The sequence below is a fragment of the Nicotiana sylvestris genome, chromosome 9, assembly GCF_000393655.2.
Source record: "Nicotiana sylvestris chromosome 9, ASM39365v2, whole genome shotgun sequence".
Classification (NCBI taxonomy): Eukaryota; Viridiplantae; Streptophyta; class Magnoliopsida; order Solanales; family Solanaceae; genus Nicotiana; species Nicotiana sylvestris.
The window spans coordinates 52235134-52257138 of NC_091065.1; the positions used below are offsets into that span (position 1 = coordinate 52235134).

The 22005-nt window shown below is 35.0% G+C and overlaps 1 protein-coding gene across 1 annotated transcript; it reads left to right on the forward strand.

The window, feature by feature from the left end:
- Nucleotides 1-1470: 1470 nt before the first annotated feature.
- On the forward strand, nt 1471-11585 carry LOC104231408 (adenylylsulfatase HINT3). Its single transcript, XM_009784399.2, has 7 exons — nt 1471-1870; nt 3221-3276; nt 6069-6126; nt 6947-7013; nt 10839-10894; nt 11033-11086; nt 11157-11585. The coding sequence occupies exons 1-7, from the start codon at nt 1676-1678 to the stop codon at nt 11283-11285; spliced, it is 615 nt and encodes a 204-aa protein (XP_009782701.1). The 5' UTR covers nt 1471-1675; the 3' UTR covers nt 11286-11585.
- Nucleotides 11586-22005: the final 10420 nt, after the last annotated feature.

The following is a 22005-nucleotide window of genomic DNA, read 5'->3' on the forward strand; positions in this document are numbered from 1 at the left end:
CAAAATTCTTCTACAAGTTTCTTACTTCCTTCTTCCTATTTCCATTATTGGTTATGACTTTTAGTATTGTATTTAATTTTGCATACTATTATGAATAGCTAATTTGTTATCTAGGGTTTTGATGGAACCTTTTGTAGGATAAATTCTTGTTATGTTTTTATATAATTGAGTCGTAGTATTTTCTCTATTTGTTCAACTATATTATTCTTGTGGTTGATTGAAGGGCCCTCAATTAGCTGTGCCTATTTAGTATGTATTACTCGGAAGAGAGTGCATATTTAGGTAGTTGTTGAACAACATCACTCCCGACGTATGTGAGGAATCAATAACCAAGGGTTTAAAGGTGGGATTAGGGATAACGAAACCTTGGGTGCAATCTAAGTGAGCTGTAATTAAAGCCAGCTAGCGTAACTCAGGAGAGTATGTCTATTAAATTGTCGTAATTACTCTACAACACGCAGAGCGCTCATGATCGGTAGAGAATACTGAGGCGAAATTATAGAAGACATAGCGGGAAGGATTCCGACAATTGGGAAAATCATAACTCTAGACCTCCTTAATCTTTTCTCCAACCTGTAATATCTTTAGTGTTAATTTATTATTTTAATTTGTTAGTTAGTTAGTGAAACACAAGAATCTTAATATCTATAAGTTAGGAATTGTTCAAGCTAGTATTCTTGGTGATAGTGAACAGCTATAACTAAGCCTTAGTTCTCTGTGGGATTCGACTTCGGACTTGTAAATCGGATTATATTTGTAGCGATCGCTTAGTCCTTTTTATAAGGCATAGTTGGGCGTGATCACCTCCGAAGGCAGGTGTTTTGGTCGAACTCTGATACGAGGTGTTTCTAAATTTGATTTATAAGTCTCATTCGGCAAATATAATTTACGCAAACGTCTTCAAAATTCTGTTAGAGCAATTTGTAGTGGACGGGTGTAAGTTGCACTTGTAGGGGTCGTTTGGTATAAGGTATAAGAAGGTATAGGGGTGGTATAAAAATTTAATACCACCTTAATATTCTGTTTGATTAGCAAACCAGGTATAAGTTATCCCGGTGTTAATTTTAACACTGGTATAACTTATACCTTATAGAGGGTTGGGTAATTAGCACCTGTATAACATATATCTTCTTCTTAAAAATTATACAATTGTCATTCTTAATACAACATACCAAACAGTGAATAAACAACAATCTCAACATAACTAATCCCGACGTAACTTATACCGGCGTAACTTATACCGGCATAAGCCCTGTTCCAACCAAAAACCCCGTAGACTGCAGTTTGCACATTTGTGGTATATGGTCACTAAAACATCACACCACTAGAATTTTTTTGGCCAGAAGTGTATATTTTGGAAAGAAAAGTTTTAAAAAACGAGGACAAATGTTAACCATTCGGTGCACAAATAATCATATTTGTGCAAATATTTGAATTTAAGATGGGTCTATGGGCCTAGACCTGTGGTTTGAGTGGACCCGACGCTAAATACAAGCCTCCCAAAAAATTAAAATCAAATCTGTGGATAAGACGGAGCTAACCACCAGTTTGCGTGGCAAATAGGCCACAGTTTTGTCCTCTTCTCGAACCACTAAAACAATGGCTACACAATTCCGACCACCTCCTCATTCTTCTCTCTTTTTCTGTTTCAAATAATCAAAAAGGTTTTACTTTAATGGACAAAAGTGCGCCAGCACGACGTCGTCTGGCTCTTTTATCTTCCCATCTTCGTCCGGCAACTTCGCCGCTGAAATCAAATTGCTTCAATCCTCTCGAGGTTACCAATTGCACTTCCAGCTCCAATGCAGAGCACACAGAAAATGGATGCATTTTCTGTAAGATTGTCCGAGGGGAATCACCCGCAATTAAGGTGTCGAAAGTTGTCCATATTTAATATCTCCTCTTTTCAAAATTGTACTTGGATTGTTCATGTGCTAAGGACTAACTAGCCTTACCAACTCTATTAAGAGAAGTTAGGTGACAATTGTAAGTTGGACTTTATTCGTGAAAATTGTTCAATCACATGTATTGTTGGTCCTTAATTACTTATTTGAATAGCCTGCTAAAACTGGTAATACCTGAAGTAGCATCAGTATTTCTCATTCAAGCATCTTGACGTGGATTGCTTGCCTTATTTAGATTAACATAAGCAGAGGTTTACGTAAGTAAAAACAAACATACTCCTTCTCTCCTGTATTACACGACAGTATTACTACTGGAAATTTAAAAAGCCTTTTCTTTTTACTATAGCACTTTTGTGTGCTAGTGGTTTTTAGATAAGCTAATTTTATTTTAGAAAAGATTTAAGGTAAAGATGCTCGAATACTTGAAAATTAGACGCATTATCCAAAGTACTCCAAATGCTGCATTTCTTTTTGGAACGAAGAGGGTATTGGTGTATTGCTTAGATACAAGTATGTTAACCATATAACGACTTTGAAAATTTCACCATGGTTGGAGTTATCCACTCCATTGGGATAGCAGGAGTCATGTACTTGTCCTTGCAGTAGAAGCCAAGTAGCAAAATTTTGACCTAAGATCTTGTACAACTATTAATGTCAGGAAAGTCGTGATGTTCATGTTTAGGTTTCTATTCATTAATCGTATCCAGCAAAGCTAGATTTTGACTGATATATGAAGTATTAGTATGTTTATGATTAAAAGACTAGCATGCTTAGGGGGAGGAAAGTATTAGAATCACGGCTATTGTTGACCTGTTAGGAAGAATCCAATTGGTTCGACAGGCTCCAGGAAGGTTGCTTGTTAAGTTGTTATCAGTTTTGTAGTTTTGCCAGACACATAGACTTGATAATTCAAACCTGCTATGATAAACCTATTTGTGTAAGTCCTTTAAGATTATAGTTTGCATCAGTTCTTATTCATTTTCAAAAGGTCCCATTTTTTTCCCCTGTGACTAGTAAAGTGTTGGATATAAGGGGGAACCATAGTATATTATTTGATTAGATCATCGAATCTTTTATTTCTCTTGAGATTTCTTCAATTTTCAGTTCTGCACACGTCTTTTTTTCGGAGGTCTACAAGCATTATGTGGTATAGGAGTTACATCCCATACAAAAGTTAATCGTATACCACTTAGCTCGTGATGCTGCATCTCTTCCGAGACCGGGACCTTTTATCATGACAAAATGTGGAAGATATAAAGTTTCTGTTCTGTGCATGCTAGTTTTCTAATGGCATGCATAAAATGCTTTCACTACAGGTCTACGAAGATGATGTGTGCCTCTGCATCTTAGATACAAATCCTTTGAGTTGTGGGTAAGGTATCTTCTTTAACCATTATCTCGTACGTATTCTTGTTCTATTGGTATTGGATATGTATTCTCTATATAAGATGCATTGACTTAACTGATTTAATCTATCTAGTGTAGTCTTTGACGATTTGACATGGGATATCTGACGAAAAAAGATGAAAACACCAAAAGAATATCAGTTTAGAAAGAATTCCTATTTGTCCGTATGCATTTAGAATTTGGACACTTGGGGAATTTATGTTTGGCTATAGTTACTCCATAATAAAAGAAGAAGAGAAGATTGGCTATTAGTCTTAACTGTTTAACTATTTTCCACAGAGAGAACTTTATTACAATCCATGTCTTCGGATAATTTATGCAATTAAGGCAAAAACATTTTGCCGATTCTGACTGCTTTCAATTTGTGTGTATTGAGCAAATGTTCCTGAGAAGCGAGCTTGGTATTGACTCCAAAATACAACTAGAGCAAATGCGCTTCAATCCCGAGCTAGTTGGGGTTTATTATTTTTGGATAAAGTAATATTGTATCTGTTAGATATGTACATAATGTAGTCTTGTCCCACATTGGAATAGGAAAAGTATGTCCTTGTATAGTATAGTTATAAATAAGGACCTCTTGTATTGTATTGAACACACAATATCAATATCATATTTTCTCCCGTGAAAGTAAAAGTTCTATAGCCTTGAGAAGATCAAAGTAACGACGTCTTGTTTTATTGAAGAAATCAAACGTCTTTACTTAAAAGCAAATCAAAACAATAGATTCGGATCTTGGCCACTTTACGAGTAACTTGAGACAACAATTAATAACTAGTATTAATCGCCTTCTAAGAATACCACAAAGGAATCAAAGATATCACAACAAAGAAGTAATCTTACTACCTTGAACTATGAACTAGTAAAGGTTGGTTCAAAAGAATTCTCAAAGTATGATATACTTAATCAATAATGAAGTATCTAATGAATGAGAAGAACTCCTTATTTATAGGAGTAAAAAGTCCTTAAAATAATGTAGGGGGCTGCTAAAAAGTCATCTTAATTAGGTAGGGGCTGCTAAGGGGTAACAAAAGCCATCAAACTTAGGTAGGGGGCTTTGGTATCAAAGCTTTGTTTGGTAAGTGCAGCACAATTATTCAGGAGTTCGGCATGACTTGTAGTGAGGCTGATCACTCTGTGTTTTATCGGCATTCTGCTCCAAATCTGTGTATTTATCTGGTGGTTTATGTTGATGATATTGTTATTACTGGCAATGATCAGGATGATATTACTAATATGAAGTAGCATCTCTTTCAGCACTTCCAAACTAAGGATCTGGGCAGACCGAAGTATTTTCTAGGTATTGAGGTCGCTCAGTCTAGCTCAGGTATTGTTATTTCACCGCGGAAATATGCCTTAGACATTCTTGAGGAGACTGGAATGATGGGTTGCAGACCTATTGACTCTCCTATGGATCTGAATGCTAAGCTTCTGCCTGGACAGGGGAGCCTCTTAGAGACCCTACGAGATATAGGAGGTTGGTTGGAAAATTGAATTACCTCACAGTGACTAGACCTGACATTTCTTTTCCGGTGAGTGTTGTAAGTTAGTTTATGGATTCTCCCTGTGATAGTCATTAGGATGCCGTTGTTCGTATTCTTCAGTATATAAAGTCAGCTCCAGTTAAAGGATTACTATTCGAGGATCGAGGCCACGAGAAGATTGTTGGGTACACAGATGTTGATTGGGCAGGATCACCTTCTGATAGATGGTCTAAGTCTGGATATTGTGTTCTAGTAGGAGGTAATTTGGTCTCGTGGAAGAGCAAGAAACAGAATGTAGTTGCTCGATCTAACGCCGAAGCCGAATATCGGGCCATGGCTATGGCAACGTGTGAGTTAGTTTGGGTCAAGCAGTTGCTCAAAGAGTTAAAGTTCGGAGAAATCAGCAGGATGGAACTGGTGTGTGATAACCAAGCTGCTCTTCCTATTGCGTCAAATATGGTGTTCCATGAGAGGACTAAACACATTGAGATCGACTGTCACTTTGTCAAGAGAAAAATACTTTCAGGAGATATTGTTACAAAGTTTGTAAAGTCGAATGATCAACTAGCAGATATTTTCACTAATTCTCTTACTGGTTCTCGTATTAGTTACATGTGTAACAAGCTCGGTACATATGATATGTATGCACCGGCTTGAGGGGGAGTGTTAGATATGTACATAATGTAGTCTTGTCTCACATTGGAATAGGAATAGTATGTCCTTGTATAGTATAGCTATAAATAAGGACCTCTTGTATTATATTGAACACACAATATCAATATCATATTTTCTTCCGTGCCTGCTCACAATATCGATCCATTGGGTTCTGTTATGTAAACCCTACATATCTATTCTGTTTGTTTTGGCCTGAATCATTGTAAAACTCAATAATATGTGTTTTAAGACAAATGAGTGATACTCTAAAAACAGAGACTCTAACTTTGACACATGTTCTTACACTACATACCAAGTAAAAGGATTCTTGGCAAATACCAGAACCTAATGTAAGTGCACCAGTGAGAATTAACAAGTTGGTATCACTTATATTGATACTTTGCTTCCATTGCGTTACATTCTTCCTTCAGTCCCCATAGATTCCTAGAGGTTGTTGGTCTCTTGAGATAACCTTCCTTCATGTGATTATAGGTCTACCTCATATTGTATTAGCACTTCAATCATCACAGTGTCACATTATTTCATCACGTGTTTGGAATTTATCTTTATTTAACAGGTAATCATAGCTGAATTATTTTTACCTTTTATTCCCTTTCTTCAGGCACTCGCTTATCATTCCAAAGTGTCACTTTTCTTCTTTGAAAGAGACTCCACCATCAGTAAGTTGCTGACTTCTGCATCAGACTGTTTGGCTTGTCAATGGGATATCTTTCTGCTGACTGATGTTATTGTTTACCCTTCTTCCTGCACATCTAACTTGTATAATTAAGTGATAATACTTATGGGAAGGTGTATCCGCTACCTTTTGGAGTGGTTGTCAACAAACTTATTAAGAAGTGATGGAAATCAAATAAATATTGTTTGCATTAGTTATTAAGAGAGAAAAGGAAATGACTGGGATATGAGCCTGGATCTTGCTATAGGCTGCATTTGGCATAGAGATTACCTGGGTCTAGGCTTTATTTCATTGTTGAGCATTTCAATCTGACAATGTCTTGTATGTGTCAAAATTCTCTTCCCCTCAAATAGAAGGCTTCTTGTCTACAGGTGACTTCTTCTCCCCAGTTTCCTTTGTCTAAATATTAGTTCTAACAACAAGATGTCATCATCCACCCTGTTGTTTTGCAGCTGTTTCTGCACTTGCATTAGACATTTACATTAAGCTGACAGTCTTACGGTTCAATTTATGCATACCTGAAGTGGCCAACTATTATTAATTATTTTTTAAAACCATTTTATGTCTGATACAATTTTCCCTTCTTGTTCTGAAAATCTGTTTAGGAAAATGTTCATTTTATAAATAGAATTTGGTTGTGTTATAGATTTTTTTTCCATTTTATTGCTTTAGTTAAATTATCAAGGCCAACTGCCTTGTGAGCACATGATCTGAATTCTGCAAATTTTTTTTTTTGGATAAACTGGCCCTCTGGCCTGCATGCTTTCTGAAGTTCTTAATGCGAAAGTTTCATTATTTTGCAGGTTGTGGCCTCCATGTTCTCAAAAGTTCCCGCGATTAGCAGTGCAGTCATAAAAGCCACTGGCTGTGGTATGCTAATTGTTTCTTGATAATTAATCGTGTTAGTTTTGTCTGCATGTTTTCTCTGATATGCTTTTTCTCCTCTTTTGATCCCCCCCTTTTTTTTTTTGGGGGGGGGGGGGGGGGGTGCATCATTCTCTTAATTGCTCTTGATTAGTTGATTATGGAATTATGCTGTTAATGTAGTTCTCCGCGTCTTTGAGTAATGAGTCTTTCATGTCTTGTGGTTTTAAATGGTAATAAGGCTATTAGCATTAAATAGAGCATCTTTTGTTGGATTCTGAACACACTTTCTATAAGCTTTATATTTTTCACGGGTAGAAGCATAACATGACTTGCATCTACTAAATGCTATTCGTCTTTCATAATTATACACCAAAAAAAGGACAAGAGAGCTCTAGATTTCACAAAAGAGAATAAGTTGGACAGAAGCGAGAGGCAAATTGTTGATATTGTTGAAGTGTTTCTTGCTCTCTGAATTGCTATGTTGGAATGAAAGAGCAGCACCTCCTTTTGTAGGAGCAAAACGTGGGCACCAAGCACAAATGAAAGAAAAAATTTCTCCAAAACTCAGCCACCACAAAATTCATTCTTTAGGCTCCAAGAGTAATTGTCAGCCAAGTCTTTGGGAAAATAGACTTATGCCTATATAGAGGGTGTTTGGATTGGCTTAAAAGCTGGTCAAACCAGCTTTAAAACACCTTTTAGCTTGTTTGAGTGTTTGGTAACTTTAAAAATAGCTTTTAACCTAACTGATCTTAAGCCCAAATAAGCTAAAAGCAACAAGTTGGGCAATCCCAACTTAATTTTTTTTAGCTTAATCCTTCACAACAAAACCCCGACTTTACTCTATTCTTTTTCGCTCCTCCATTCCTGCGCCTTCCTCCATCTTGTATTTCTTCATTTTACTCTTTTTCTTTCCCGTTCTTCTCGAGATGGTAACTGTTGTTTTGCTTCACATTTTTAGTTTCTGTCTGCCGCCACTCATTGCGCTAGTATTACCTAAAGTATTACCCTACTGTTTTCTTTTCATTTCATATTACTTTTATTTTTTTTATATCAATAATCATACAATTCAGATCGATCTTATTTTAGGTATATAAATAAGCCTAACTCCTCTCATAAATTTTATCGTATTTCCTGTTGTTAGTATTTAGTAGTACTACTTATTCCCCCTCCCTTTTCTCTCTTCTTCTTATCGCCTTCTTCTTATTCTCACTCTTTCTAAGCCGAGGGTCTATTGGAAACAACTTCTCTACTTTCACTAGGTAGGGGTAAGGTCTGCATATACACTAGCCTCCCCAAACCCACTTGTGGGAATATACTGGTTTTTTATTGTTGTTGTTGCCTCTCATACATTGAAATTAAGGAGGTTGCATTGAAGTTTTAGCTTAATCCAAAATGTAGTTCATTTATTTTCCTTGTTATGTAAGTAAATGTGATATTCATTTCATATGTTTCCGCAACAAGCTTGGAATTTCAAGAATAAAAAATTTACATGATTGAAAGTGGTGAAAAATGAGAGTTCAAGAATTTTTATTTATAAAAATTATCTTAGGTGATTTGTTTAAAGTTTAAACTGAAAGTGAATTAAAATATTAATTATTTTGTATTCATATTAGTTTAGAATAAATATTATAGTAATAAGTTTCTTTATACTGTTAACAACTTTAAGGATATTTCAGTCAGTTTAATAGAAAGAGTGTTGGTAAGCACTTGTTTACCGAACATTTCAACAACTTGTGTTCAACCAGCGCTTTTATCCAAACACGTAACTGCTTATTTATACAACGAGATCCAGCACTTAAAAAGTGCTTTTAAGAACTTGTGCTTAAAGCTACTTTTTTTAAGGCAATCCGAACGAGCTTATAATGGAACAAATACCTCTTTTTGTAAAGCTAAAGAATGGCCATATTACAAATTTCTACCTTGGTCTACTTTTGGCAGATATAAAAAATTTACCCTCTACACAAAAGCCTTGATGGGATAAATTATTTATCATGAAAACCAATCAGGTTCAAGTAAAGCTTGAACTTGGTTACTGGATGAGACTTTGTAAACCTATCACCAAGGTTGTCTCTAGTGTTGATTCTTTTGAACAAAGACTTTCCCAAGGATAGCTTATCGAATGAAGTGATACTTCATATCAATATGCTTTATCCTCTCATGATACATTTGATCTTTAGTCAAATAAATGACACTTTGACTATCACATAAAATAATACTCCCTCCGTTTCAATTTATATGAACTCATTTGACTGGGCATGAAGTTAAAGAAAAGAGAGAAGACTTTTGATCTTGTGGTGTAAAATGAGGCACATATATTTTGTGGTTATAAATCATTGTGTAAAGGTAAATTGTTTCCAAATAAGGAAAGGAGTCATTCTTTTTGGCGCGGGCTAAAAAGGAAATAGATTCACATAAATTGAAACGGAGGGAGTAGTAATAACACCTCAGGGTTAGCTATGTTCAGCAAATAGACCCTTCAACCATAAAGCTTCTTTGATTTCCTTGATCATTGCCATATATTATGCTTTGATTGGTAGATAAAGCTACTATATGTTGTAGTGTCACTTTCCTACTGATAGGACATCCACCATTTTGTCTACTGGACTAATTCGGTTAGATACGACTCTGATACCACTTTGTTATCAACACCAAAGATAACCTTGTTGACATGTTTTTGAAGCTTTTTCCAGTAATTTCAAGATTTACTTGAATTTGATTGGATTTTATGAAAAATGATTTAGAGCATAAAAGTGCTGAAACTGAAAATAAGCAATTAAAGTGTTTGACAAGAAAATGCTAATAAGCAATTTTTCTGTTAAAATGACCTTAAATCTGGTAAAACTAAAATATGATGATTATTGCAAGATTTTTAATTCAAGATTCATTCAAATACAAATTAAGTGATGTCTCAATTCACTTTAATTGAGTTTTAAATTGATCATTTTGATAAATAAAAATAATGTATTTATTAAAATGTATAATGGTTGATAATTTGGCTCCTATAAAAAGAAGTGTTGCTCTTTCACAACACACCAATTCATAGAGCAAGAAACACTTTAAAAGTATCTTTTGTAATAGAGAGTATTTGTGCAAGAGTTGTTTTGGGGAATAGTTGTGTGAGTGTTTTTGTGAGGTTTCCTCTCGGGGTATTTGTGATTAATTAGAGTACTTACTCTAATTTTCTATTTATTTTGGTAAAGTAAATTTGCTCCTTTTCTCTCGTGGACGTATGTCACATTGACCGAACCACGTAAATTTTGCGCCTCCTTTATTTGCATTTACTATCATTATCATCTTGCATTCTTTCTATTATTGTTGTAATATTATTTTGTTAGATTCTGCACTATCCCGAACTCTCCGTCCTAACAAAGGAAGTTTATGCATCAAGTACAATATAGAGCTGGATTATAGCACCCAAGGGTGTGACCTAGTAGTCAATTAAGCGGGTTGAGAACCTTGAGGTCTCAAGTTCAAATTTCAATGGAGGCAAAAGTACTAGGTAATTTCTTCCTATCTGTCCAAGCCTTGGTGGATAGAGTTACCCGGTACCTGTTACTGGAGGGAGGTGGCACGTATCCCGTAGAATTAGTTGAGGTGCGCTCAAGTTGGCCCAGATACCATGGTTATCAAAAAGAAAAAGAAGAGCTGGAATATATTAGGAAACCATGTCTTTGTAGTCAATACATTGGTAAAAGAATCGATTCCAAACCACACTGCTAGCAGTTGGGGGCCTCCGCTTTTACACTCGCAGATATTATCCATGTTTCATGGAAAGCTATTTAATCATTGTCATAAGTTTACTCACAAATGTTGCTAAACATGCAGATTCATTCAACCTGTTAGTCAACAATGGGGAAGCTGCAGGTCAGGTTGTTTTTCACGTAGGTGCAAATAATTTCTTCAGCATTTTTCAGATAATTGCTTGACCCTAAAGTTTTCCTTCAATTCTTATGCTTTGATACATACTAATAACTTATAAAAATGCTAATACAAATTTTGTTTTTGGATGACAAGTTCAGACCCATATTCATATAATTCCTCGTAAAGCAAGTGACTGCTTATGGGCTTCCGAGGTATGAATATCTTAATATATTCCTTATACATGTTAACTAGACACCGTTTGACAAAGTTGGATGTTTTCAGAGCTTGAGGAGACGACCACTGAAGTTAGACCAGGAAGCCAAGAAACTTGGAGAGAACATTCGGGAAAATTTACCATCTTTGGGCAACATAGAAGACAGCAAAGGCCAAGTTTCCGATCTGATTAACTAGGAGTGTTGCGCTCTTCTTTTGTATATCTGTAACCTAAGCAGAAGGCTATAAGCATTCTGGATATAATTGCAATTCCTTGTTCTCTGTTTTTTCCTCAATCAATTACTGGTGAAATGAGTTGGGATTGTTGTAAATTAGCTCATAGTTTCCCCGGTCAAGTTACGTGAACAATATCTCTTTTTCCCGTCCTTTTTCCTCTTATGATTGTATTGTATTTCCAGTTGGGAAAGAGATTACAAATTAACAGCATTTCCAGTTGATCCCCAAAAATACAAGAGAAGTTTTGACTTCGTCATATTATACTAATGCAAAGCTGCTTTGTTTTCATAAAAAGAAAGATGAATTGTGGGCATGAGGCAAAATAGTACAAGGTAATATTTGATGAAGCGGGCACGAGACGCCACCATCATCAAAAGAAAAATTTAAAAAAAAGATGCGACAAATTCAAGGAAGCCGTTTTATAATAGTACTTTTGAAACATCTGTAAATTTTTATTCTTCGACTATTTGAAAAGAAAATACTTTTCTAAATTGAGAGAGGACGAATTGACACTCAACTTTTAGAATCATATATATATATATATATATGTACCTACTCCAACAACTAACACAAGTACACAACTGCCTGCTTCACGCAAATATATTGTTTTTCCAGCACGCCGATGTGTATTTATTTTACAGAACGGAATCCAGAATCATAACATGATTAATCCCCTGTTGATAATCATAACATGATTGTTATCGAAAATATGAGTTATAATACTCCTTTCTGTTTTTGAGACATTTAAAATGTTTGATAGTACTACTATTTACTACTAGCAAATTTTAACAAATTTTAAAAAATTGAATACATCGGAGTATCCAAATTTAAATTGTACTAAGTGTTTCATTTATCAATTTAAAATTTTAATAATTAGAGGATTAGAATAGCCACATCAGTTTTTCGAATTTTTAACCAAAATTATCCCTCATCTTTAAGAGTAGGTTCAACTTTGTCCTTAAAATATGACTTTGAACACTATTTGTCCTCTAAGTTTGTAAAATATGAGCATATTTAGTCTAAGTAACAGAAAATACCCACTTCCGTTAGAAAACTAACGGACAAAACCCCACCTCTTTCACCCTCACAATCAGTTCATTTCCTTCTTCTCCGCCAGAAAACCCAGCTCTTTCACCCCAAAAATCAGCCAGTCCTGGCACTCTTAGTTGCATAAAGAGCTCAAAAAGATTCCATGGGTTTTTGCATCTGGAATATTTGTACCTTGAGTTAAGAGATAAGTCAGAACTTTAAAAAAAATTGATGTTGAGTTGAGTTAGAAGGACCTTTTATTTAATTTGCTGAAAATTATAGTGACCTTCCAACAAGTTGCTAAGCAACATAAGAAAGAAGAAAAATACTTCACGAAGAAATTTGATTGTGGAATACTTAGGATAAAGCAAGATCTGCAAGAAATAAATTTGAGAATTGAAGCTACCGAAGTGATAGGTTACAAGTACCTTGTTTTATGTTTTGACGATCAAACAAACTTACTATCAAGAATCATATAAGGAACCTGTTACTCATTCTCAAGACTTTAATATTGAAAGGTTCCAGTTTGGGATATGGTTCACTCTTCAGAGTCGAATGAACAGTTGAGGAAACAGGTCGCTACCAGCTCCTGAGATAACTATTCCAGTTGGAAAAGTTGTTGTCTGCACACGCTACAGTACATGAATAGTGCAACAGTCAACTTTCTGAGGAAGTCTTTTTACCTACCTTGCTTACATCATTGTAAGTGATGTCACACATGTATTATTAACATCAAAGAAGGTAAAACGAAAAATTACTTGAACACTTAGAGCCCATTTGGACATAAACTTTTTTTCCCCTTTTTCCAAAAAAAAATTACTTTTTTTTCGAAATCAACGTTTGTTCATAAAATTTCCAATTTTCACTTGAAGACGCATTTTGAAAATTTTCGAAAATTTGAAAAACTCCAAAAAGCTGTTTTTCAAAATTTTCACTCAAAAAACTTCAAAAACATCCCAAAGTGAAATTTATATCCAAACACAACTCTAAATTTCAAATATCATTTTCACTTGAAAAATATTTTCACCATTTTTTGGAATTTTACAATTCTTATGTCCAAACGCCTACTTAGAGAATTTACTCAAGCTCTCTCACGTGATTGATTAGCCAGTAAGCAATTCTCAAGTGCATCAAGAACAAAGAACAAAATAACTACGGACCAGTTCCCACATCAAGTTATTATTTTTCCTTAGTTGGGTTGTAACTTTGTAATAGTTCTTCAAGTGTAATTCCTACTTAGCTTGTTTAGAAGTATTCTATAGGAAACTCTTTGTAAATCTTAAACCCTTGTGTTTGAGTTTTGGCTAGAGATAGTCGAGTTGTAAATTCTTTGTAATAGAGTTATTACAAAGCGGCTTGTAATAGAGTATTACAAGTTAATGAGGGATTAAGAGGTTAATTCCTAGGTTGCATGGGTTGTAATCTAAAAGTTGCTCAGTAGTGAAGTTGAAATCCTACAAGGGTAGGTCGTGATTTTTAATCCCGTTGAGTTGGAAATTTTTCACGTAAAATTCCTCTTGTCATTTATTTATTGCAGTCTGCGTGTATTCTGCTAAACCTAATAGAGAATCTGGTTCTCTATAGTGTTTGGTGGACCCTTAAATTCTATCAAGAAGAGTTTTGCACATAAGAAAATTAAATTGTTTCAATCTGAAACTTTTACTGGTATTTAAGTAATCAACATATGCTAATTTTTTGTGTGTATGTGTGCGTGCGGGTGTGTGTACTGGAACGGTTCAGCAAATATAACATTCCATATAGTTCTTCACACCTAAATGCAACAATGATTTATAGAGTATATAGTGATGAACAACATGTTAATTTATGCAATGAACAAGCAATCGAATATTTTTTGAAAATGTCAGTGCGAACATGAAATTAGTCATGAACGTGAGCCAATGTCAATGCCAGATATCGATATTATAAGGTGAATGAGCGTGTTTTCTAGTGGAAAAAAGAAAATGGACTGATTTTTAGGGTGAAAGAGAGGTCTGTTCGTTAGTTTTCTAACAGAAGTGAGTATTTTCTGTTACTTAGACTAAAAGTGCTTATGTTTTGTAAACTCATAGGGCAAATGGTGCTAAGAGTCATATTTAAAGGACAAAGTTGAACCTACCCTTAAAGATAAGAGATCATTTTGATTAAAAACTTTCGTTTTTTCGACCAAAATTTGCATTTTTAGTCACTTTAATAATTTTTGTTAATAAAGAGACTATCCCTATTAGTCAACATACATCAAAATTTACTCCATAAATAAATCTTATATAAAAGAAGAGATCTATTTATAATAGAGAGACTATCTCAAAGAAGAACAAAAGAAAATAAGAATAATGGAAAAGAAGAAAAATTCAATATTGGATGCTAGAAATAAAAAGTAAAAGGCAAAAGCTAAATTAACGAGGAATAATTGGGAAATATAAATTTTTGGTAAGGATCTTTTTGTCTTAAAAACATTAGCTTTCTACTACTGCTTCTGGAAGGAGTTAGAATTTGTAGTTTATTACTTAAAGCATAAAAACTGCTTTTACTTCTCTCTCTTGATCAAACACCATAAAATTTCAACAAGTATTTTTTTTACAAAAAAGTGCTTTTGACCTCCCAAAAACTTGGTCAAACATGCTTTTTCTTGGGATTTAATATTTTTAGTTATTAGATGATCTAAGCAATATACATGGCTTATAGTATAGGTTACTGATAAATTTCACCGCACGAACAACTTCACAAATTAAGAAAATAGTTAAGCAATCAACATGAGTATGGGTGTTTGTCGGTCAGTACATTACGATATTTAGATATTTCGATTTGGTATTTTCAGTATTCATTTCTTAAAATGTTATACCAATACCATACCTAATTTAATTCGGCGTGGTTCATTTTTTCTCCTTTCAGTTTCAGTTTATTAGTTTGGTATCTTTAGTTTGTTCGGCTCGAATATTCAATAATGCATAAAGCCATAGATTGTAATATTCTTACGTAATGTATTCACTGTTAGTAAACTGTATTTGTAAAATAATTCTGAAAAATATAAATGAACATAAACAGAAATGAAAACAGAAATAGAATTTTAATCCGAGTCCACTGAATTCACAGTGTTTCCTTAAGGAATTTAATCTCCTCCTAGTACCCAAGGTTATGGATTATTTCCTCCCAGGATAGAACGAATTACACACTGGTGTAGTGGTACTTCAAACCCCAGCGTTTCAGCGAACACAAAGTTCGATAGCAAATCACACTTACGGTTACTTTGTTTGATGTTAAAAGTATGCAGAAGAAGGAGGAGAAACTCAGAAAATCGTAGGAAAATTCTGAGCAGAATAGACTTGTATTTATAGCCAAAGTTGGGCTGAAATCTGAAGAGGTGCAACTCTTCAGAATGGCTGTTTATGCAAAACGGCCATAGCATAAATGCCATAACATAAATGGCAATTTACTCAACAATAAAGAGGAAAAATTGAAGAGGGTAGTTTAATTTTCAGTTACACACCTGAAAAATGGATTGGAGGATTTAATATTAATATTCTGTTATTAAAACAAATATTTAGACGTTCTTTGTTTTGTTTCATCCCGAGGTCGTTTATATCCTTCACCAATCGACTCACATTCCTTTTTATATGGATATATATTTTCAAAGAACTTAACATTATCTGATTCTAAAATAGTATTATTATGAATGTCGGGATTTTCTGATTTATGAACCAGAAATCGATATGCTTTACTATTAGTCGCATATCCTATGAAAACACAATCAACGATTTTCAGTCCTATTTTTACCCTTTTGGGTTTAGGAACCTGCATTGTTGCCAAACAACCCCACACTTTAAAATAATTTAAGTTGGGCTTCCTTTCTTTCCATTTTTCATATGGAATGGATTGTGTTTGGTTATGGGGTACTCGACTTAGTATTCAGCTAGCCGTAAGAACGGCTTCCCCCACAAGTTTTGTGGCAAACCAGAACTTATCAATAATGCGTCCATCATCTCCTTTAATGAACGATTCTTTCTTTCTGCAATCCCATTGGATTGGGGCGTGTAAGGGGCCGTTGTTTGATGAATAATTCCATATTCTAAACATATTTGTTCAAAAGGAGTTTAAATTCATATTCACCACCCCTATCACTTCTTATCATTTTGATTTTCTTGTTAAGTTGCGTTTCAACTTCATTTTTTATTGCTTGAATACGTCTATTGCTTCATCTTTACTATTAAGTAAGTAAACATAGCAATATCGAGTACTATCGTCAATAAAAGTTATGAAATACTTCTTTCCACCGCGAGATGGTATTGACTTCATATCACAAATATCTGTGTGAATTAAGTCTAAAGGATCTGAATTCCTTTCAACTGACTTATAAGGATGTTTAACATACTTAGATTCCACACATATTTGACATTTTGATTTGTCGCATTCAAATTTAGGCAATATTCCAAATTAATCATTTTCCACAAGGTTTTATAATTAAGATGACCCAAACGTATATGCCATAATTCATTTGACTCAAGTAAGTAAGACGAAGCTAAAATTTTATTATTATTTTCAACAACCATTACATTCAGCTTAAAAAAGGCCCTTAGTGAGGTAACCTTTTCCTACAAACATTTCATTCTTACTTATTACAACCTTATCGGAAACAAAAACACATTTAAAACCATTCTTAACAAGAAGTCCAGCAGAGACTAAATTCTTCCTAATCTCGGGAACATGAAGGACGTTGTTCAAAGTCACCACTTTGCCGGAAGTCATTTTGAGAAATATCTTCCCACATCCTTCAATCTTGGCCTTTGCAGCATTTCTCGTAGAAAGCATCTCATCGGGTCCAATAGGAGCATAAGTAGCAAAAGCTTCTCTAACAGCACAAACATGGCGAGTGGCTCCAGAATCAATCCACCACTCTTTAGGATTTCCCACCAAGTTGCATTGAAAGCATGGCACATTAGTCATCAACATCATCATGCTTTTCAACCATGTTTGCTTGACCCTTCTTCTTGTCTTTCTTCGGAGCACGACATTCCGTAGATTTGTGTCCGGCTTTTCCATAGTTGTAGCAATTTCCACTGAACCGCTTCTTGTTTGGGTTATATTTGGTCCAGAAGCCTTCTTCCTCTTTTTGTTCTCTTCAACAATATTTGCTGCCATTATTGTTGATTTTTCATGGCCTCTCTTTTCAGCAGCTTTGTTGTCCTCTTCGATTCTCAACCGAACAATGAGATCTTCAAGGGGCATCTCCTTGCGTTTGTGTTTCAAGTAGTTTTTGAAATCCTTCCACAAAGGAGGCAACTTCTCAATCATCGCTGCTACTTGGAATGCTTCATTGATGACAACACCTTCAATGAAATTTCTGTTAGTAAAAATACTAAGATTACTACTTTCAACATCAGTATTAATTTGATTTATACCTTCAGCAAAGAGATCGTGAATAATCACTTTCAATTCCTGGACTTGGGTAATAACAGACTTGCTACTACCATTTTGTAGTCCAAAAACTTTGCAGCAACTTCAGTTTTGTATTTATTTTCAAGCGTAGTCCACAGTTCTTTTGACGTTTCCACGCCACTATAGACGCTATACAAATCATCCTCCAGCCCGCTTAGAATATAATTCTTGCACAAAAAATCTAAATGCTTCCATGCCTCAATCACAAGAAAGTGTTCAGTTTCTGGAGTTTCATTGGACAGCACAGGAACATCTTCCTTGATGAACTTCTAGAGACTTAGGGTAGTAAAATAGAAGAATATCTTTTGCTGCCAGCGCATGAAATCAATCCCAAAATATTTTTTGGGTTTCTCCGCTGGTGCCAATGCCGCTGGTACCATTGGAAAAGATTGGTTCACATTATCATTAGTCTTTTCTGTAAAAGAATGACACAAACGTTAAAATCACGTAGATTTTAATCTCCAATAGAGTACAAAATCACAAAGATTTTACTCTCCAAAAACAGTGAGTACAAATACAGAAAATATATTAAATTTCTTAGGATTGTTAGTAAACTGTATTTGTAAAATAATTCTGGAAAATACAAATGAACATAAACAGAAATGAAAAACAGAAACAGAATTTTAATCCGAGCCCACTGAATTCCCACAGTGTTTCCTTAAGGAATTTAATCCCCTCCTAATACCCAAGGTTATGGATTATTTCCTCCCAGGATAGAACGAATTACACACTGGTGTAGTGGTACTTCAAACCCCAGTGTTTTAGCAAACACAAAGTTCGGTAGCAAATCACACTTACTGTTGCTTTGTTTGATGTTAAAAGTATGCAGAAGGAGAAGAAGCTCAGAAAATCGTATGGAAATTCTGAGCAGAATAGAATTGTATTTATAGCCAAAGATGGGCTGAAATTTGAAGAGGTATAACTCTTCAGAATGGTTGTTTATGCAAAACGGCCACAGCATAAATGCCATAACATAAATGGCTATTTACTCAACAATAAAGAGGGAAAATTGAAGAGGGTAGTTTAATTTTCAGTTACACAAATGAAAAATGGACTGGAGGACTTAATATTAATATTCTGTTATTAAAACAAATATTTAATAACATTTCTATTAATATTTTACTATTAACAAATAAATTTGGTCCAAAAAATTAATCAATCAATCGATCATTTGACCAAATCCAAATCCAAATCCGAAGCCGAACAGAGCAAGCGACGACGGCGACGGTGCGAGGCTTGCCTTCTTCTCAACTCTTTAAGAACTAGAAGAAGAGCAATTGCTTATATATCCATAAGAAACCTCTTCCTCTTCCAATGTGGGACAATGTCCCTTTGTCAAGGGGGAAACTTAAATTCTCTCTCAAAATTTTCATTTCCCTCCATTTTACATTCACCCTCTTTTAAGTATTTAATATACTTAAATACATAAAACCCCAACAATCCCCCACATGAATGGGGAATGGCTATATCACGGAAACATGCATGAAAAACTGTGTGATTCGCAAGCAAGGATTAATTGCATCTGGATAAGTAAGTTTCCCTTTGAACTTTCCGTAGTGAACTTATGTCGGATATACTCGATCAATCGGTAGATTTGATATCTTTGAACCGTCAAACTTTGGTGTATACCTAGACAACCACAAGTCACACAACCAACCCTCAACCATCTTTGGTTCTTATTGTTGTGTTCGTTTCAGCCATGAACACCGCCTGGTTTCATAAGTGCTTAGAGAACTAGCCTTGCAAGATTCTCCTTGAAACGACTAACACTTCACACTTACATAGGTGATTCCTAAACATGTCATCCCGTAGATACACTATTTGATATACCCCGTATCAAATTTAGAAATCATTAAAAAGCCTTAATACTTTATCCTTGGTACTGAACATTGTCTCATCACGAGAATGGACCAAAAGTTTAGTTGACAATGTTGAACCGTCATTAATGACTTTGTTTGATCTCCTTGAACCTAGATCTTGGGATCTCCAGTCTTCTAGGTAGAGTTACCTCTACTATGACTTGTTCTCGGCCACAGTCCCATTTCCCTTGATGACCTCTCAACTACCTCTCTAGTTAGGCCTTTTGTAAGTGGATCCGACACATTATCACTTGACTTTACATAATCAATCATGATAATTCCTCTAGAGAGTAATTGCCTAAAGGTTTATGTCTTCGTCGTATATAACGAGATTTACCGTTATACATAACTCTCCCAACCGTTCCAATTTCCGCTTGACTATCGCAATGTATGCATATTGGTGCCAACGGTTTGGGCCAAAATGGAATAACTTCCAGGAAATTCTAGAGTCATTCAGCTTCTTCACCAGTTTTATCTAAGGCTATGAATTCAGCCTCCATCGTAGAGTGGGCAATACAAGTTTGTTTGGATGACTTCCAAGATATCGCTCCTCCACCAATAGAGAATACATATCCACTTGTGGACTTGGAATCAGTTGATCCGGTGATCCAATTTGCATCACAATATCCCTCAATGATCGTAAGATATTTACTGTAGTGCAAAGCAAAGTCCTGGGTATGTACTAAATACCCCAAAACTTGTTTCATGGCCATCCAATGAGAATGACCTGGATTGCTCGTATATCGACTCAATTTGCTTATAGCACAAGCTATATCTGGTCGTGTACAATTCATGATGTACATTAAGCAACCCAACACACGAGCATAATCCAATTGTGATATGCTTTGGCCTTTGTACTTTGCTAATGCAAGATTCACGTCAATTATAGTTTTTGCAATTTTAAAGCCCAAGTGCTTGAATTTTTCAAGTACTGTCTTAATATAGTGAGATTGTGACAATACCAGACCTTGAGAAGTCTTATGGATCTTAATTCTCAGAATTATATACGCAACTCCCAAGTCTTTCATATCAAACTTGCTAGTTAGCATGGGCTTAGTTGCATTTATGTTAGCAATGTCATTACTCATTATCAGCATATAATCCACATATAAGCAAACAATGATTATGTGATTTGGAACATTTTTAATGTACACACATTTATCACATTCATTTATTTTAAAACCATTTGACAACATTGTTTGGTCAAATTTCGCATGCCATTGTTTGGGTGCTTGTTTTAGTCCGTAAAGGGACTTAACAAGTCTACATACCTTCTTTTCTTTACCTGGAACTACAAACCCTTCAGGTTGTTCCATGTAAATTTCTTCCTCTAACTCTCCATTTAAGAAGGCTATCGTAACATCCATTTGATGAATTTCAAGACCATAAACTGCAGCTAAAACTACTAACGTTCGTATGGACGTAATTCTTGTAACTAGAGAGTATGTATCGAAATAGTCCAGACCTTCTTGTTGTCTATACCCTTTGACCACAAGTCTTGCCTTAAATTTGTCAATAGTGCCACTATCTTTCATTTTCCTCTTAAAGATGCATTTAGAACCCAACGGTTTATTTTCAGGAGGAAGATCAACCAATTCCCATGTATGGTTGTTCAATGTGATTCTATTTCACTATTGGCTGCCTCTTTCCAAAACAATGATTCCGAAGAAGACATAGCTTCTTCAAATGTTTGAGGCTCATTTTCCAATAAGAAAGTCACAAAATCTGGTCCAAATAAAGTAGACGTTCTTTGATGTTTACTAGGTCTTGGATCCTCCTGGTTAAGTGTACTTTCTTTTGTTTATTCCCGAGGTCGTTTAGATCCTTCACCAATCAACTCACATTCCTTTTTATATGGATATATATTTTCAAAGAACTCAACATTATCTGATTCTATAACCGTATTATTATGAATGTCGAAATTTTCTTATTTATGAACCAGAAATCAATATGCTTTACTATTAGTTGCATATCCTATGAAAACACAATCAACGGTTTTCGGTCCTATTTTTACCCTTTTGGGTTTAGGAACTTGCACTTTTGCCAAACACTCCCATACTTTAAAATAATTCAAGTTGGGATTCCTTCCTTTCCATTTTTCATATGGAATGAATTGTGTTTTGCTATGGGGTACTCGATTTAGTATTCGGCTAGCCGTAAGAACAGCTTCCCCCACAAGTTCTGTGGCAAACCAGAACTTATCAATAATGCGTTCATCATCTCCTTTAATGAACGATTCTTTCTTTCTGCAATCCCATTGGATTGGGTCATGTATGGGGCCGTTGTTTGATGAATAATTCCATATTCTAAACATATTTGTTCAAAAGAAGTTTAAATTCATATTCACCACCCCTATCACTTCT

Coding starts and splice junctions, on each gene's coding strand:
- LOC104231408 (XM_009784399.2), top strand. CDS start 1,676: ATGGACAAAAGTGCGCCAGCACGACGTCGTCTGGCTCTTTTATCTTCC. Junction 1,871..3,220: donor GGGAATCACCCGCAATTAAG/GTGTCGAAAGTT, acceptor CTTTCACTACAG/GTCTACGAAGATGATGTGTG. Junction 7,014..10,838: donor CATAAAAGCCACTGGCTGTG/GTATGCTAATTG, acceptor CTAAACATGCAG/ATTCATTCAACCTGTTAGTC.